The sequence below is a fragment of the Artemia sp. Qi Xiang Cuo genome, chromosome 14, assembly GCF_049724085.1.
Source record: "Artemia sp. Qi Xiang Cuo chromosome 14, ASM4972408v1, whole genome shotgun sequence".
Taxonomy (NCBI): domain Eukaryota; kingdom Metazoa; phylum Arthropoda; class Branchiopoda; order Anostraca; family Artemiidae; genus Artemia; species Artemia sp. Qi Xiang Cuo.
This window is the reverse complement of record NC_142807.1, coordinates 51,846,795-51,865,998: the sequence shown is the minus strand read 5'-3', so window position 1 is coordinate 51,865,998 and position 19,204 is coordinate 51,846,795. Positions and strand designations below refer to the sequence as shown.

Sequence of the window (19,204 nt, the reverse complement as noted above, 5' to 3'; positions counted from 1 at the left end):
CTTTTAACACTTCCTCATTGAATTTATTTGTATCCTTATTCAATGTATTTTTATGCATTCTTACATGTAAATTGTAAAATGTATCCATATTAGTATTTACAATAAGGCGAGGAATAAATAAACCATTGAATATCGTTCTGTTATATGTTTCTTTTTTTTTTAATCGAAAGCCTAATTTCCTTTTTATTTTTTAAAATTTCCCTACCGCTATATGAAATATAGTTTTGGTCATTATTGGCAAAGCAGGTTGTTGCTGGTACAATCTACTTTGGAAGAGCTATTATCAAATTTTGCAGTTGTCTCTAGTAGAGACAACTGCAAAATTTGATAATAGCTAGTAGAGACCCTCTACTTTAAGCTATTTAGGATTCTTAGCTTGACCATATTTCAAGGAAGCCCTTCTAGCATTTTTTGTTGTTGGTAAATTTAGTTGCAATCCAGTTCGAATTGTAGGCATCTTTCCCTGGAATTAATGCTAACTATTTCGTTCTTATGGATTATTTGTCAATTGACCCGTCCCTGAAGTTTTTTATGGTTGAAAATCAGATTGACAGTCCGATTGACAAATAAATGAGGAGGGGGGGGGGGAATCTCCGATTCCCATACCTTCTCCCTGCACTCTTATTTTTTTAGTAGTTCGTGGCTTTTTCTAAGCTTAAGCGACAGTTAAGAAATGTTTTTTTATTCAGAGACGGTTGGAAAGGACTTGAAGTTCCTCTAGATTTGCGTTTTTCTTTTTAGTAAATAATGCAGTCTTTTATTTATGGGTTTTCATATTTTGCTCAGAGTAACTGATATGTTTTTTAATGCGCTGCGTCCATTTCCTTCTTGGAGAAAATATAATCGATAATTGGGCCATATATGGTAAAGTAATAAATTACAAACGGGCTGTTGTAGGCATATATGAGTGAAATATTTCTTTGACTAGGGCTCAAAACCTTATGCCTTCCCAAGGCCAGAAAATAATTTGCACTTTACTGAAAAAAATATAAATGTTTTTACTTTTATAACTTTAATAAATCAAATAATATTAAAATTTTGATTAAAATATCAGTATATGTATATTAAACTGACAATGAACATTCCATTTGTATTTTTTTCAGTAAAGTGCAAATTATGTTCTGGCCTTGGGAAGGCATAGAGGTTTTGAACCCTACTCTTGTTAATTTCTGCTCGGTTTGAGTTTGACTCGGCTATTTATTGCAATTTCTGTTCGTTTTGGGTTTCATTTATTAATCGATGCTGATTTGTGGTAGTTTCACGCTTGGTAGATTATTTGATTTTGTTTTTTCTCATTTTTTTTAATGGAGTTCTTTACTTTTCTTTGAAAAACTTATTTTGTGTAAAAAGTTTTTTTTTAACTTAATTTCTGTTCGTTTTATATTGACATACTCTTTTCAATGAAAAAGATAATAACAGTTAAAATTTTTTTTTTTTTAAGACTTTATAGTTTGGCCTGCTGTTTGTATGCTGGAGAAAATTTTTCAGCAATTTTTAACAACATGCACCCTTTTAAAAATCTGGACACAAATAGTAGTGTTTAATTTCGTTTTATACTTCCTCTATTTGACCTGAAATAGTAAACTTTATACCATTCGCAAAACAATCTGTTTACTTTCTTTGATAGCTTGCATACACTTACGCTATTTTGATTTGGTTAAATTTTTTGAGGGTCGTTCCAAGAACGACCCTCAGTCGTTCTTGGGATACTGCAGAGATGCCTTATTGAGAATTAGCATTAACACAGTGCATTTTGATTTAATCTTAACTTACAACCTTTGCCCTGGGAACTCTGGGGGGTTTGTCATCCTTAAATACATAATTTACAGAACTTTCAACTACGTTGAACAAAATGGCTATCTCTAAACTTTGATTGAATGTGTTTGGGGAAATGGTGGGCGTGAGAGGGGGGTCAATTACTTTCCTCTCACTTTTGACTATTAAAAAGGGCAATTTCCAATCAAATAAGCCCGTTTTGAAAATTTTATAACAACTTTCTATATAAACCTTATATGCCCCCGGGGCATAACTTACAATCCTTGCACTGAGGGCTCTGTGGGGGTTATCATCCTAAAAGACATAATTTCAAGAACTTTCGACTACGTTGAACAGAATGGATATCTCAACATTTTGATTGGATGTGTTTGGGGAAATGGTTGGGTCGAGAGGGGGGTTAGTTGCCCTTCAATCACTTTCGACTATTAAAAGGGCATAGCCCTTTCAATTTTCAATTGAATGAGCCCTTTTTGATGTTTTTACAACATCGCTTTCTAATGAAACCTTACATGCTCCCAGGGCATAACTTACAACCCTTGCCCTGAGGGTTGTGGGGGGAAGGGTTGTCATCCTGAAAGACCTAATTACCAAAACTTTCAACCACTTTGAATAAATTGGCTATCTGAAAATTTTGATTGGATATGTTTGGAGAAAAGGTGGGCGTGAGAGTTAGTTACCCTCCAGTCCCTTTTGACTATGAACAAAAGCACTATACCTTCGAATTTCCATTGAAATTAGCTTTTTTTAAAGTTTCCACGACAATGATTCTAATAAAACCTTTTATGTGCCCAGGACAGAACTTACAGCACCTGTTCTAGCTACTTTGGGGGAGTGCCTTGTTCAGATTTATACTTTCCTGAAATTTAAACTGCGTGAAACAAAATGGCTGTCTAAAAATATTGATTGGATATGTTTGGGGAAATGGTGGGCATGGAAAGGGTGTTAGTTGCCTTCCAATCACTTTCGACTATTAAAAACGGCACTAGCCATTTCAATTTCCAATCGAATGAGCCCTTTTTGAAGTTTCAACGACAACGAGTTCAAAAAAAAGAGTATGTGTCCCCAGGGCATAACTCACAACCCTTGTCCTGAGGGCTGTGGGGGAGTGTCCTCCTAAAAAACATAATTTCTATCTGGAAATCAACAACGCTGAACAAAATAGTTATCTAAAAATTTTGATTGGACGTGTTTGGGGAAAGGTGGGCGAGAGAGGGGGGTTAGTTGCCCTCAAATAACTTTCGATTATTAAAAAGGGCACTAGACCTTGGAATTTCCAATCGAATGAGCCCTTTTTCAAGTTTCTACGACAAAGATTTGAATATAAGCTTGTAAGCCCCCAGGGAATAAGTTACAACCCTTGCCCTGAGGACTCTAGGAGGACTGTCCTGATCAAAGATATAAATTCCTGAACTTTAAACTGCGTGTAACAAAATGGCAATATCCAAATTTTGATTAAATGTGTTTGAGGAAATGGTGGGCGTGGAAGGGGTGTTAGTTGCCTTTCAATTACTTTCGACTATTAAAAAGGGCACTAGCCATTTCAATTTCTAATCGAATGATCCCTTTTTGAGTTTCTACGATAACGCGTTCTATAAAAACCTTATATGCCCCCAGGGCATAACTTACAACCCTTGCCCTGAGGGCTGTGAGGTGGTTGTCATCCTCAAAAACCTAATTTACAGAACTTAAAACTACGTTGAATAAAATGGCTCTAAAAATTTTGTTTCTTCGACAACGCCTTCTATAAAAACCTGATATGCCCCTACGGCATAACTTACAACCTTTGCCCTGAAGGCTGTGGGGGAGTGTCCTTGTCAAAAACATAATTTCTATCTGGAAATCAACTACGCTGAACAAAATGCTATCTAAAATATTTGATTGGAAGTGTCTGGGGAAATTGTGGGCTTGGTAGAGGTGTTAGTTGCCCTCCCATCACTTTCGACAATTATAAAGGGCACAAGCCCCTCCAATTTCCAATCGAATGAACCTTTTTCGAAGTTTCTACGACAACTCCTTCCATACGAAGTGCCCTGGTATGGAGGAAAAAAAATACATTGTGCCCACATCGTTCTTTACTTAGGCAGCGCTATTGCGCTGCCTATGATTGGGTTTGGCATTGTGTCTGCAGTTTCCCACGCTTATTTAAAAAAAAAATCCAGGGAGTCCTTTGCTTTGATCTGATGGGGCTCCATGGAGGGACTCTCCCTCATTTTGCTATGATATTTGCTGGTATCGAAGTATGTAATTTGTATTTTTATTAGTGTTTTACCAGTCGCCTCCACAATCCTTTTGGTGATGTCCAAGCAGTTGATCATAGGATGTTTAAGATAAGACTATGAAATTGTCTGAAATTCTAATTTATCCGCCGTTTAAATATATTAAAGAACTATTTATTGTAACTAGCATAACAACTTAGCATAACAACATAGCATTACAACATAACAACATAGCATTCACTTAACTAGCATAACAACTTTCCAAGTTCGCAAAAAGCCATCTTGTGTAACTATGCCCAGACTTGTAAGAGAGGGACAAGTGATCTTTCCCTGGGATTGGGTGTAGCATTGTGTCCATGCCGTTTTTCACGCTTATTTCAAAAAAAATTATCGGGAGTTCTTTGCTTTGATTGATGGGCGTAGATGGAGGGACTCCCCCTCATTTTGCTATTGTATTTGCTGGTGTTGAAGTATGTAATTTTTTATTTTTATTAGTGTTTTACCAGTCGCGTCCACAATCCTTTTGGTGATGTCCAAGCAGTTGATCATAGGATGTTTAAGATAAGACTATGAAATGGTCTGAAATCCTAATTTATCGGCCGTTTAAATATATCAAAGAACTATTTATTGTAATCTGTTTTTTATTTTATTTTCAGTTGGCAACATAGATGAGGAGGGTGATCATGGTTGGATTGAAGGAGTAGCAATTCTAGTCTCAGTAATTGTAGTAGTGATAGTAACAGCGTTTAATGACTATACTAAAGAGAGGCAGTTTAGGGGACTCCAGTCCCGTATTGAGGGAGAACAAAAATTTACCGTCATTAGAGGAGGGGAATCAACACAAATCCCTGTCCGGGAAATTGTTGTTGGTGATATATGTCAGGTATGAAATTTTTAGATTGTTTTTTAGAATCTAATTTTTGATTCTGTTTTAAGATAAAGAAACACTTGAATTTGTGTGCCATATCAAGTGCTGTGGTGGCAAGGATTCCATTTTTTTTGTCTGTGAGACACTACTCGGCTCTAAAAATTTAACATATATTAATTGTTCAAAATTAGTTTTAGGCAATTTAAGCCTCAAAATGCTAGACAGGATGGCGCATGCGTAAAAAAGAGAAGTATGAATTAGTTTTCAGACTATCAATCGATAAAGCGGGAGTAATAGCAAAACATAGCGAATCACTTTAAAGGGAATGCGATACACATGAAACCTTGAAATTTTATGAGAGTGGAAGAACTTGCTCCTAAATAAATAAATAATGTAAAGAATCAATCAGCCAATAAAAAAAGAAAACAAATACGATATTACCAGTCAATTCCCAAGAAGTCCAAAATAGAGGCTGTTTGAAAGGAAATGAAACGCACTGAATAAAACACTGATGTTGTTCCAAAATAATATGATGCTAGGATTACCTTATTAAAAACGTTATTGTTAAGTGTATATATCGAGGGACTTTGTCTCAAGTCACTTCGTCTCAGTCTTGATGTACTGCTCTAGGAAACAAGTTGCCATATTGCGGGAAAGGTACACGTGGTTAGTTTGCAGGATGTCGCGTGTTCGAGTCCCACTGATGCCAATTTATTTGCTAATCTTCTTAAATTGAAGCTGAAAATGTACATAACATGCTATGATTTGTGTAATTGAATTATTTTGTGTCGCCTTACATAATGGAAAGTAAATACAGATTTTGTGGTAAATTTGCTTTTTTTCAACTTTGTGGCTTGCTATTTGTCATGACCGTTACGAACCATTTGAATCACCATGACTTTTTGAATCACCTAAAAGCTGTAAATTGATTCCGCTCCATTTGGTTATTATAGAGAAAATGTCGAACTTATTGACGAATGTTGACACTTTTCCCAGGGGCAACATCAAAAGCTCAGCTTTAAAGATGATTTAGGAAAGGATTTGTGTCCCTCAGAGACTGCATTTCAAATATTGAACAATTGATGAATCTCTGTGGAAAGCAATAAAACTCTGTGGGTCGGCTGTGATAATTCAGTAGACTTGATCAGACCGATCTTTTTATCACTAGCTAAAGACCTTTAGGTCCCGGTCTCTTTTGTGGGGACTGGATAAAAAATATATCCCCTCCCCCCTCTTATCACAAGATTTGAAGTCTTTTTGAATCTAAAAATTCGATTCTTTGGATCGGGGGGGGGGGGAGAGGGGCTTGCTCCTTTCACTTTTTAACTTTGTCTCTTCCGGTATTGATAATATAACTCAATTTAAAATATTTCGTCGCTGTCACACCTAAAGGTTGTACAGTATTAGGCATTTTAACATATCTGAAATAATTCCCAAGAATTGTTTGTCAAGCTGTTCTAGGGGGGGGGGTCATTAGGGAAACTTATAGTTAATTATATTTTGATTCTCCTAATCTATATTAATCGTTAGATCCTCTCTTTGAAAACAGCTTAACAAACAGTTATCTCAGTTATGTCAAAGTGCGACATCAACGATTTTTATTCCTTGGAAATTTGCACGCTGTTTTTTAAAGGGGTTTTCTAGGATAACTTTAAAAGATTACGCATTTGTATTTCAAGAAAATTTGCACCTCTGTCATAGTTCAAGAGGGTTAAGGAAAACTTTCTGTGTTATTTCAATTCTATTTTTTGTATTTGAGAAAGATAAGTTTTGGCGGTAGTCCAGTTTCGCATCGGGACCCGGTTGCCCTGTCACCCAGTGAAAAAAAAAATTATCATACTGACAAATACTCGATCCACTTCTGTTTCAGATCTAAGTTTCTTGTTTGAGCTTGATTGATTTTCTTAGCTTGGTAAAATGGTAATTTGGTAAATTTGGTAAATTGGTAAATTTTTGGTAAAATGGATGAACGATGTTTTCTTGTTATTTAGACATTCAAAGGAGATTAGAGGAGTTTTTTTAAGAGGTTTTCTAGGAAAATTCAAAAGAATTGCGCATTGTATCAGATATATCAGCCATTATTCATATAGCGATGTCCCTTGGTCTCTTATGTTGACAATTATACCTTCTTTTGTCACAATTTACTATATACATTGTCTGATTCATTGGTTTCATTGATATAATCAATCTTTCATTATCTCTTAAAAATTTTTATTGCTTTTATTTTTTAAACATGTGTTTTCTTTGTCTTATGAAGATTCTAGGAAATTTTCTTATGAAAATTAAGTATGAAAAAGTCGAAAAACAAAAATTTTGTCCCAAAAATATGACTTCTTATTAGGTAATTTTGCTTTCAATTTATAAAAGTATAGGATTGTCGCTTGTTAAATTGAAGATTTTCTTGTCTCTTGTCCTTGTCATATATGACTTCCAACAATTTACAATACATGAAAATTTTCAAAAAAGTGAATTTTTTTTCTCTTTTTTTTTTTTTTTTTTTTTTTTCTTTTTTCCTTTGTCGGTGAGTTATGTAATCAGAAAGTTATTCCTTCGATAGTCCCTAATAGATTCAATGTTTTAACATATTTAGTACAATATGAAATATTCAGCTAGAAAATGACCCCCCCCCCCTAATCTCAATCAAGTTTATATTTTTATTGACGTTATGTCAACCATTGTGATAAATCTACTTAGCGGAAATACCATGATACCATTGTGATATTGTGAACCATTGTGATAAATCTACTTAGCGGAAATACCATGATACGGAATATAACCCCTAGATGGAGAGTTTATTTGCCAAAGGAAGCTGAAAAAGTATCACCACGGCATTAATTGTGAACTTGCAAATAACAAAATATGATATATAAGTAGATGACGTTGATTCATTTGATTAATTTACGCTAAAACTAACGAGATATTGAGAAAATATTGATTATGTAGATAAGTTTGACTAAATATTTGTTTTGATATTAGTTACATTGGTACTCTATCCATTGACATAATTCCTGAAGTAAGACCTAGATAACTTTTTTATCTAGATAACTCGAGTTATCGAGTTAATATCGATAATATCGAGTTATCTAGATAACTAGATAACTCCAATTTTAAAGTCCTTAAACAAATGCAATTTTTAGCAGAGTATAAAGAGAGGATAACTTGCTTATGCCAGAGGATGTTGTTGCTTTTGCATGACTTTGGCAGAATAATTCGAGTTCTGTTTTACCTTTCGAAGTAAATTTCCACGATATTCTTTAAAAATTTCGATTCTTTTATTGAAATATACAGCCCCCTCTTCCTCCATCCTCTAAGAGTTTAAAATCTTCAAATAAATGCAATTTTAAGCAAAGCTTAAAGATAAGATAACTTCGAATTTGAAGTAGTTTCCAATTTTTACTTTTTAAGAAAATTTCGGAGCAAGCACGATAAATATGTTCGTTTTTGCTTGTCCATGACTTTGGAAATCCGAGTGCTGTTTCATCTTTTAAAATTAATTTACAAGTTATCCCTTAAAAAGTTCTGATCTTATCAAATTTTGTGTCGAGTTTTACGTGTTAATAAAAATGAAAAAAAATTGTAATTGTTCATTCAACATACTCTATTGTTACTCATTAAAGCCTTCTAAAATTTCGTTTTGTGTCTTGAATTTACTTATTTATTAGATTAGAACAATGGCAATCTAAAAAGTTTATCATTATTCTAAAAAGAATTATTACATTAAAACTGGCTGTTGTTTAACTATGGCAATGGTTGTGAAATGTGGGCGCTTTGTTTGATTTATTTTGAGTCCTAAAAGGGACCCTTAACATGACACCTCGTTCCTTATTAGAAAACGGCTACCAGAAATTTTGAAAACTACCTTATAACAATCATAGATATTTACTTGCCTCATTCCTAAAAGGAAATTGCTTCCAGAAATGGAAATCCAGAAAATACGATATATTACGATAACAGCATCCCTGTCTTTTTCTCTGTATGCTAGGATTAAGGAAGCTAGGGGGGGGGATTTTTTCTGAGGAACTTTCTACGGATTGATTTACGTACCCATTAGACTGACCGGATTTCAAACATAGTTAATTTCTTAGAATTTAAGAAAATTTGATAGAGAAAAACAAGTTTAATTTAAATCAATCAGTGAGCAAAACATACTAAAAAGTACTAAAAATAAAAACAAAAAAAAAATGTTGATTAACAAAAAATCCCAAATATTTCAACTACTCATCCGAGGACCTTTATCAAGGAAGAAAAAAAAAATTTGAAACATAAAAAAAATACAAAAACAACACAACAAGAGAAAAAAAAAAGAACAAAAGACAAACAAATAAATCAGACTCAGATTTTAATAAAAGTTCCTCAATACCGCTTAACTGTACACAGAACAGAAACACCAAAATATCTAGATATTTTTCCTCTATAGGATCAGATTGGCAAACGGGGTCTGTCTAAAATAAAATATTTACTTGAAAGAAAACGGTGCTGACCGTATGACTGAGTGGCTGTTTGACCGTATTTCATTGGCGTAAGCTGTAGAAAATCGTTCAAATTACAGAAAATATTTATTGTAATTCGTAAGAAATTGGTGACATAATATCAGTATTGTGTAACAAGCGTAAGATAAAAATATAATACTTTAGAAACAAATTTCGGCTATATATTTGCACATTAGGGTGGGGGGGGTAAAGTATAGCGGGTCTGCATGCCTAATGTGTTAGGTACAACTATTCTGCATATTATGTAGTAAGAATTGTTTCTAACTTCACACTGTCCAAAGACTTACCACCCCTAATATGCAAATATATAGTCTAAATTATATATTTTCCATCTATTCTGTCACTTCTCTTTGTCTTGTCTCACGCTAAGCTGAAAGAAAAGCATGTTTCTAACTACCCTTCAAAAGGTTCACCTCCCCCCCCCCCAATCTTTTAGATGCGTCTCAATGAGGGGAAGTTGCAGAAATAATCCTGGGGGGGGGTTACAAAAATTTGTCCCCACCCCATCGGTATTTTTTCCCTCCGATCCAGTAATTAGTGGAATCTTTGAACTTCTGGGGGGGGGGGGGGGGTACGTACTCCAAAAAGTACCCTGTCCGTCCCTGGTCACCATCTATATTAGAACCACTGACTTCAAAAGTATAAGCTTCACTTCCTTCCTTGACGTCATTCTTTTTTAAAGTTTTTTTCCTTATTTTGTGTATCGTTGTATAATGTTGTAAAATTTTAGTAAATGAAATCACATTAAACGTATGAAAAAAAAACCGGCAAAAATCTAGACTTTTAGCAATGTCATAAATTGAGAATCAGGATAATTTCTTTTATACTGTTGAAAAATTATAGGAAAGGAATATAGCCTCCAACGTATAAAGACAAACAAAACAGGATTTTGGAGATTTTTGAAAGGTATTATAGATTGAAAATTTTGATAATTTAATATTATGATAATTGAATGTCCTACTACGCCCAGGGGGGAATCTTAAAATTTTATGGTACTTTTCGTATTTTTAAGTGATTGCCAAAAAATATTTACTTAACGTTTGGACAAGTATAACTGGTTATTGCCATTTTTTTGGGAAGTAGTTGATTATTTTCTTGCAGGTAGTGAGAGGTTTTTTTAGCTACTCAATTTTTATCCTTTCTGTAGTATTCTGCGAATTACCCCCACCTCCCGGAAAGATCCACTAACTTACACTAGGCTCAATAACTTTTAAATTTCGGATCAATGAGCTTCTCCCAATACTTCTCCCAATAATCACTTCTTACTTCTCCCAATTACTTCTCCCAATAATCACTAGTTCGATACGCGGGTAGTTAACCAGTTGAACGAAGTTTTTCTGATGGAAGTAAAGAGCGAACTGGAAACTTAAAACAAAAAAAGCTTGTACGTAGCTCATGCAGCACATATCTATAAAACTATGTCGAATAAACCGACTTGTGATATTTTGAACTTGTGAAAAAACAATATTTGGTCTTTTTAGAATAGAAACATAAAGCGCTTTAAAATGTCTTTGAAATAATGATTTAATGTGAAAATATGATTTAAATTAGTTTAATTTGGTGTGACTTGTATATTATTGTTTTTAGGCAAATCTGAAGTAAAAGTGTTTGATTTGTATTAAAAAGCAAAGTTTTTTAGGACTCTTTTATACTATTTGAATTCGTTTTATTTGGTGTGACTTGTAGATTATTGTTTTGTAGGCAAATCTGAGGTGAATGTGTATGAGTAAAATAATTAAAATAATTAATTAAAATTATAATAATAATTAAAATTATTGACTAATCTTGGAATGCATTAAAGATTGAAATTGTCGACAGTATAGTCAGAAGTAACAGGGTTTTTAGAGTGAAATTATGGTTTATTAATTCTTGATTTCGAATAGTACTAAATTATAATTCCATAGCTAAAAATTTATTGTATCAGCTATTGTTAATGGCTGACGCAAATGAGCTATTGGGTGACACAAATGAGCTCCCTTACAAATCAGTCTGTCAATTCTGTATGGTCTTATTGGACTTTAAAGTTGTGGAAATAAAATTTCTTTTTTTTCTTGAGATTCTTAGAAAATCTAAATTGTGTACTAATTTTTTCTTACATGACTTCAGGACTTTTCTGTTCCTAAAACAAAATCCTTTTTTTTTGCATGGGTTTTGTGTTTTCAGTAAACCGCTTTTTTCAAAAATTCTATATAATGCAGGGAAATTGCATGATCCATTGTATGGAACTGTATAAATCGCTTGATTTTTCTCCGGAGGGTTGAGAGTTTGTGAATAAATTTCTTTGGTGGAATTTTCCCGGAAAAAGAATCGAGAATCGAAAAAGAATCGAGAATTTGGATCTACAGGTACGGGGTTGAAATAACTGAGACGCTTGGGAGATAGCTAGGATATATATATATATATATATATATATATATATATATATATATATATATATATATATATATACATATATATACATATATGTATATATATATATATGTATATGTATATATATATATATATATATATATATATATATATATATATATATATATATATATATATATATATATATATATATATATATATATATATATATATATATATATATATATATATATATATAATTTGGACTGTATATTTGCACATTAGGTGGGGAGGGGGTTGGGGGTCAAGTATAGCGGGGCTGCATGCAAGATGTAACCTAACCAAAATACCAACAAAATATTTATTAAAATATAGCTACAATGTAGGTTTCCACTGAGCCGAAGCTAATTGTCTCCATATACAAACAACAATAAACCGGTTATTGTCTGATTTCATAGATTCAATTCTGGAGTGTGTACTGGCTGAGAGATAATTGCCGAAAAAACTACAGGGAAAAGCTCGATAATATTTGGCAAAATTAGAGCCTTAAGATGTAAATGTTTAGGACCAGATCCACACTTCCCCTATAGCTTTGGTTAATAAGTATCCCTCCCAGTGGCATAAAAAATTGCTTTGTGTTTCAGACTTCCCCCCTTAAATTATGGCTATGTGTCCTATTTTTTAAACACTTTTTTATTGGCTACTATGGCCCGTGGTTCGTCCTTTACTATGCTACAGATTTATTAGGCGGTAGCTTTACAGCTACCGCTGTAACCACCATTACACTTACGTATGATTATCCTCGATTACATTGTATGTGCATACCTTTTCCAACTAAGTAAACTATATGGTGTCTTGGAAACATCAGAAAGGAATCAATATAATACTTTATTACCTGTTTTTCTTGTCTTGTAAATGTTTGCTCTGTCTTTCGATTGCTCCAAGCCAAGCTGATTAGATAGTTTATTTTTTTCATGAAACTGTATTGGACTTTGGTTTTTCTTTTGCATAAGTTAATTACTATTTTTAGGAGTTAGTTTTTCTGACCTATAGGGTACTTGATTATACTCCAAATAATTAAGAATTTCTGCTCCTGTTCCTGCTGACGAGGTCAAACAGGAAGATATTCTCCCTAAATTTTGTCTAAAGGCTCCCCTCCATGAAGAAGAATTTGGTTGAAACTAGGGAAAGGTCTGCAATCATTTAAGGCTAACAAATAAAATTATAGGATTGACGCCCGGGGGGTGCTCACTCCCAAAACATATGCGCACTGGTGCCCAGCCGTTGCCCTTGGATGATGCACACCGGTAATCAAGTGGAAAAACCTACCGGGTTCCCAGGCTTTAGTTGTGCAGATGCTCATGCCTCGGCCGTCCGAAACCAACCTAGCACCTTTAAATTGCAATTGTTCAAAACATCCCTAAAGACATCCTAGAGCTATGCTGCGATAAAAGGCGGTAAATTCTGTCAAAAGAAAATTTCTAAGCGAAGTCATTGCGAAGTGAAAATTACCAAGCAAAGTCACAGCGAAGTGAAAATTACCAAGCGAAGTGAACGCTGGCTCGTATGTCTGATTGAAAGTGAAATTCTATGAAGTTCTACCGGTGCATAAACAGGAAGCGTTTAACTATTTTAAATACAGTTTTGCTGTCGCCAGCCAGAAAAATTAGTTTTTCAAATGATCTGAAGCACAGGTGGATTGAATCTTCGTCCACAAGAAGACCTTTTCTCCTCAGAAAACTTGGAATCTGTTGCTGAAGTGAAATTCTGCTCGTCTGAAAACCTAGCTTGAGTATACTAGCTTACACATAAAAGCTTAATGTCCTTTGGTACAAATAATGTCTAAGGCCAAACTGTGTACTCGTGACAATACGAGAGAACTATGTGATTTAGAGCCAGGGCCGTATCAAACAGTTCGTGGTAACAAACTGTAAGTAAGGAGCGACCCGGCTGAATAGTAACCGAAACTCTAAAAACGGAATTTTGATACAGATGCATCAAAAGAATTGGATTTTTATGCTGATTTCAAATATATAAGTTTCATCAAGTTTAGTCTTACCCATCAAAAATTATGAGCCTGAGAAAATTTGCCTTATTTTGAACAGGGGGAAACACCCCCTACAAGTCATATAATGTTAATGAAAATTACACCGCCAGATTCAGTGCATCAGAGAATCCTTCTATAGAGGTTTGAAACTCCTATCTAAATAAATGTGGAATTTTGTATTTTTTGCCAGAAGAAATATCACGGATGTGTGTTTATTATTAATATTTTTTATTCTAGGGGCGCTCATATCAACCCATTGGTCCGAGAACATCACGAGAGGCCTCATTTGAACGGAAATTAAAAGTTCTAGTGCCCTTTTTAAGTGACCAGAAAATTGGATTGAAACCTGGCCCCCTTCCACGTTCATTTTTTTCTTAAAGTCACCCGATCAAAATTTTGGGATTTTATTCAGCATAGTTGAAAAATCTAATAACTATATCTTCGAGGATGATTTAATCCCCCACAGTCCCCGGGGGAAGGGCTGCAAGTTATGGACTTTACCCATTGTTTACTTATAGTATTGGTTATTGGGAAGTATGTAGACGTTATCAGGGAAGATTTTTTCTGGGGGGGGGGGGGTCAGGGGATGGGGTTACGTAGGAGAATCTTTCCGTGGAGAAATTATTCATGGGGAAGGGAATTTTCCATGAAGGGGGTGCCGGATTTCCCAGCATTATTTAAAAAACGATCAGAAATTAAGTAAAAAACAAGTTTCTTCAACTGAAAGTACGGAGCAACGTTAAAACTCAAAACGAACAGATATTATTACATATGTAAGGGTGTTCGCCCCCTCTTCAATACCTCACTCTTTACGCTAAAGGTTTTTTAGTATTTTCAAAAGAGCTATTAATTCTAATTAAACGGCTTTTGTGATTCAAGGGTCATTCGTAAAGAATTGGAACAAAATTCGAACTTTAGCGTAAAGATCGAGGTATTGACGAGGGGGCGAAGCCCGTCATATACGTAATATTTTTTGTTCGTTTTAAGTTTTAATGTTGCTCCTTACTTCCGATTGAAAAAACGTGTTTTTTTTCTATTTAATCCAGGTGGGGGGTGGGTACCCTGCCCGAACTTTCCCCCACCCCTGAAGTTTTTGTCCGACTCGTACTAAAATAGTAAAAATTTCATTTAAACAAGTTTTGTTACGTCTTGTAAAGTCTCTCCCCCTCCGATAAATATCCTGGATGCGGGTCGGTTTACAGTCATTGAATAAAAAAGAGAAGGCGTATATTTCGACCGATACCCCCACTCAGCCGTCCTCAGTGCAAAAGAAGAATAGACAACCGAAAAAAAATGAAGAGCCACCTTCTCACTTGACCAGTAAAAAATGTCATGCTGTTCTTCTTTTTGCACCGAGGACGGCTGAGAGGAATTTTCGGCCGAGATATATGCGTTTCCCGTCTTTTTTCTGCAACAGCTGTAAATCACATGGTCTTGGTGCAATATTCCGCAGGTGCAATCTAGTGTTGGGCGATATTTTGATTAATCGATATATCTATATTTTTAATTTTGATATTCGATATATCGACATCGATATTTCAGATCAGCTTTTGCTATCTCATGGATTTGCCGAAGATCAGTAACGCAAATGGTAAATAAAGGGTATTTTGTATAACTTTTTTTTTCAAAATTCAAATATAAAATCAAACAATAAAAGTAAACTTGGATTACATAAATGAATATAATAAAAACCCAGATTTGGAATTATTCGGGCTCAGGAAAAGAGAAAAATAAACTACTGGCTATTCAAAAACATCAGCATATCAATTTTTTTTCCCTGAGAGTTGGTTGGGCTATTCAGTGATTATCTGACCAGCTTGGGAAAACACTCTTTCAGAAGAGATAATTGTAGCGGGCACAAAGATGAATTTCATTGCAACTTCGTACAGGTATTTTTGGGGCCCCATAGCACGAGACTTCCACCACTTTAGTGGAAAAGTTTCTCTTGAAACATTGGCTCCCTATTGACAGTTTGCAGAGCCATGATATATTCGGCTGCTGTCAAAGCATGTCCTGCATTGACTATAAGAACCTCATCGTGTGAACCCCACAAACTGGCTTGATTCTGGTATGTCTGCATCGCAGGGACTGCGATGGTACTTGTATCTTCTGATCGAGATTCAGCAGCCAGGAAGGCCAAATCTATCGCCTTTACAATGTTGCTCTCAGTTTGCTGAATATTTTCTAGTGAAATATACATCTTCCTGAGAAACGCGCTAAGATAGGTATTCATTGTGACGAGGATGACTTAAACTTGACTCATAAGCCTTCAATGCATTTTATTCAGCAAAGGCTTGTGAGGCTCATCAGCCATATCTGAGAATCCACCAAAATCTACCTGAACAAGGTGACGTCTCAAAATCTTAGACAAAGGCAGTACTTTTGAGATGAAGGCAAAGCTTTCAGAGGAGAGCTCAATAGTTGCCTTTTCAAAGAGTGTAAGCACTGCAATCACGTTCGAAATTACACTCCACTCACTATCAGTGAGTATAAGGTCGACTTTACTGAGAAGCTGTAAGCGAGTTTGTTATCAATTCTTTCAAAGCTTGCTACGTGCACCGCATATTACGAAGGAAGCTTCACTCTGTAGTTAGATCAGGTTTCACTTTTTTGGTGCAAATACTGTCAACAGAGACTTGAACCTGGCGCAACTTGTCGGTAGCTACAACACTACGTCTGAACAGACATAAAATACGTCTAGAAGACTTTTGGAAAAGAGGTGAAAACTAAGTGATTTAATAAATATAACCCCCCACATCCAGCTTCTAGTATTTGCGAAGCACGAATCATTTGTCCCTCCTGCATCTACGTGGGATGCAGCATCGTTTACGGTCCGCACTACATTTGCTCCATTAACAGTCACTACAGCAACAACCTTTTCCCTGATCCCCCAGTCAGTGGTAATTTTCATAAGGTGAGCCTTAATAGCATCAGCAGTATATATATATATATATATATATATATATATATATATATATATATATATATATATATATATATATATATATATATATATATATATATATATATATATATGTATATATATATATATTATATATATATATATATATATATATATATATATATATATATATATATATATATATATATATATATTATATATATTATAATTATATATATATATATATATATATATATATATATATATATATATATATATATATATATATATATATATATATATTCAGACTGAGAAAATTCACCCTGTCTGATCGGCTAGTTTAGCTTTGATAACATTCAAAATCCGAACTTTTCATTATAATATCATTTGTTGTGAACTTTTCATTCTCATTGGTAATAATTCGCAAATGTCTGATTCGGGAGCCGAAAGTGAATTCTTGTGTCATAGATGCTAAGTTAAAATGTAAGATAGGGATGAATAAAACCAATTATAGATGAAAGAATTCAAGCCTGCAAAGAATCTCGAAGATGTATGCAGTAAATTTGCAGAATTTTCATGCGGTGGATTTTCTGCAGGGATTATAGGGGGTTAGAGACCCCTAAAAAAATATCAGTTTCGATAATACGTTTCGATATTCGATATCGATATTTGGTCTGATATATCGATATATCAATATCTATATTAAATATCGCCCAACACTAGTGCAATCATTTGAATTTTGTTCGGAGACTTATGCTTAACTAAATTACATCCTTTTTCCAAACAACCAACATAAGCTTGAAAAAAAACCCGTCTTTTTTCGTTAATTCAAAATTATGTTTTGGTTGCTTCAAGATGACGCTTATTTGATAGTTTATTGTTTCATGGAGTCTGGCTCAATTAGAAGTTCTTTCCAGGAATCAGCTGTTATTTCAGGCATTTAGTAATTCGTTATTTTTTTATTGGTTTATACAATCTCTTTTCGTAATTTATTGCTCCCAATGACGTGAAAATTGTACACTAATCTTAAATAGAGAAATCAAATCTTTCTAAGAGATTATAATTTCTACAAATATTTGAAAAGACCTATTTCTTTAAAATTGTCCGGAAAGCTTGTTATCAAGTTTTGGCTCAGTTATGGTACAGTTTGGCTCAAGTTTTGGTACAGCGGAACAGAAAAAGGGGGAAAGTTTCCGAGCATTTCAATTTTGAGATCGTGATGAGCGGGCAAAATCGCAACATTGAAAGAAGCGAGTATCTTGAAATAATATTCATAAGATTTTTGTTGTTACTACTGTGGAAATTTATTCCTCCTCATATAATATAAAATATGGAATACAAATTATATAAATAGATGCATAAATTAAGAAAAAATGACGAAATGCAATGAAGACACTATACAGTCTCTCTTGTTCATAAGTTTAATGACGTTTACTGTGCAACAATGGGAGATGCAAAAGGAACTCGGTGTATCTATTTGACTGTCTTCGTGTAGCCTTTTTCTGTTGTCCCTGAAGGGTAAAAAAAATTCCCTGAAGGGTCAAGAGCTAACAGACGAGGTGTCGAAGTAGCACTATTTAGCCGGACAAACAAAAATGGTTGAAATGATTATTGTTTGCAACGAGTAATTCATAAGACGCTCGGAGATGGGAACAGAAGTACCGAATCAGGCTGACTGACTGTTTTCTTCAACGTGGATGTGGATCTCGCTTTAAGAAATTTGAGGTCAAGTTGTCTGATCTTAAGTCTGATCCTCATTACTGGAGAGTTCTTGTACTGTTCGCCAAACTAGTCTTCGGTTTGTATTGAGTACGCTGCATGAGTTTTCATGAAAATAATGAGGAATCTAAAGCAGTTGCTGTGATCGATGGGGTTTGCCCTTAAAAGATGCAATCACTGCTAATTCACTAGCATACTGCTATTAAAAATGAATATATTCAGCAGTGATCTGTTCCGCAAACTTACGGCTCTTGCAAAAAACTTCCACAAGATAACTGCATTTCAGTACTGCAGAGCAAGGTCGTATTGCGATTCCGAATTTTGGGCTTTTTGGCAACTGAATGCAAGAACAAGTAAGAGGAAGGCTAATTTCTGTTCATTTCCTAGGTAGGATTCGGGATACGTAAATCGGTTAAAGTTATCGTCTATTTTCAGAGCCAGAGATGCGGATCATTGATGGGCGGTTTGTGCATTTGTCTATGACATGTCTCCGATAGGATTTGAAATTTGGCACTTCCCTTTTGTAACAAAGCTGGCAGGCAATATGACCAAAATAATTATTAGCATGTAACTATAGATTGCGCCCACGTAAACAAGAAATATGTTGATAAACTTGTTTTGAGTTTTCCTGTTAGATACTACTAGCCAGTAGTCATCAGTTTGTTTCATTGATTTTTCGTCAGGCTCCACTGGTTTCTTCTATTTTATCACCCCGAAAGAAAAATCGAGGGACTGCCCACTGTCAAGGATGGTGAACAGAAGGTAGTGCGCGTCACGCGTGGTGGGAGTGTACCTCGCGGGGTGCAAATTAATATAAATGACACGGGATGTGTGGCG

At 34.6% G+C, this 19,204-nt stretch overlaps 1 protein-coding gene across 9 annotated transcripts in view; it reads left to right on the top strand.

The window, feature by feature from the left end:
* Positions 1-19,204, top strand: part of PMCA (plasma membrane calcium-transporting ATPase 3) — a 282,389-nt gene that overhangs the window by 104,635 nt on the left and 158,550 nt on the right. For all 9 annotated transcript variants that reach the window (XM_089100636.1, XM_089100641.1, XM_089100642.1 and 6 more), the window contains one exon: positions 4,649-4,875. In XM_089100636.1, coding sequence (XP_088956762.1) covers positions 4,649-4,875 — 227 coding nt within the window. The remainder of the gene's footprint in view (positions 1-4,648; positions 4,876-19,204) is intronic.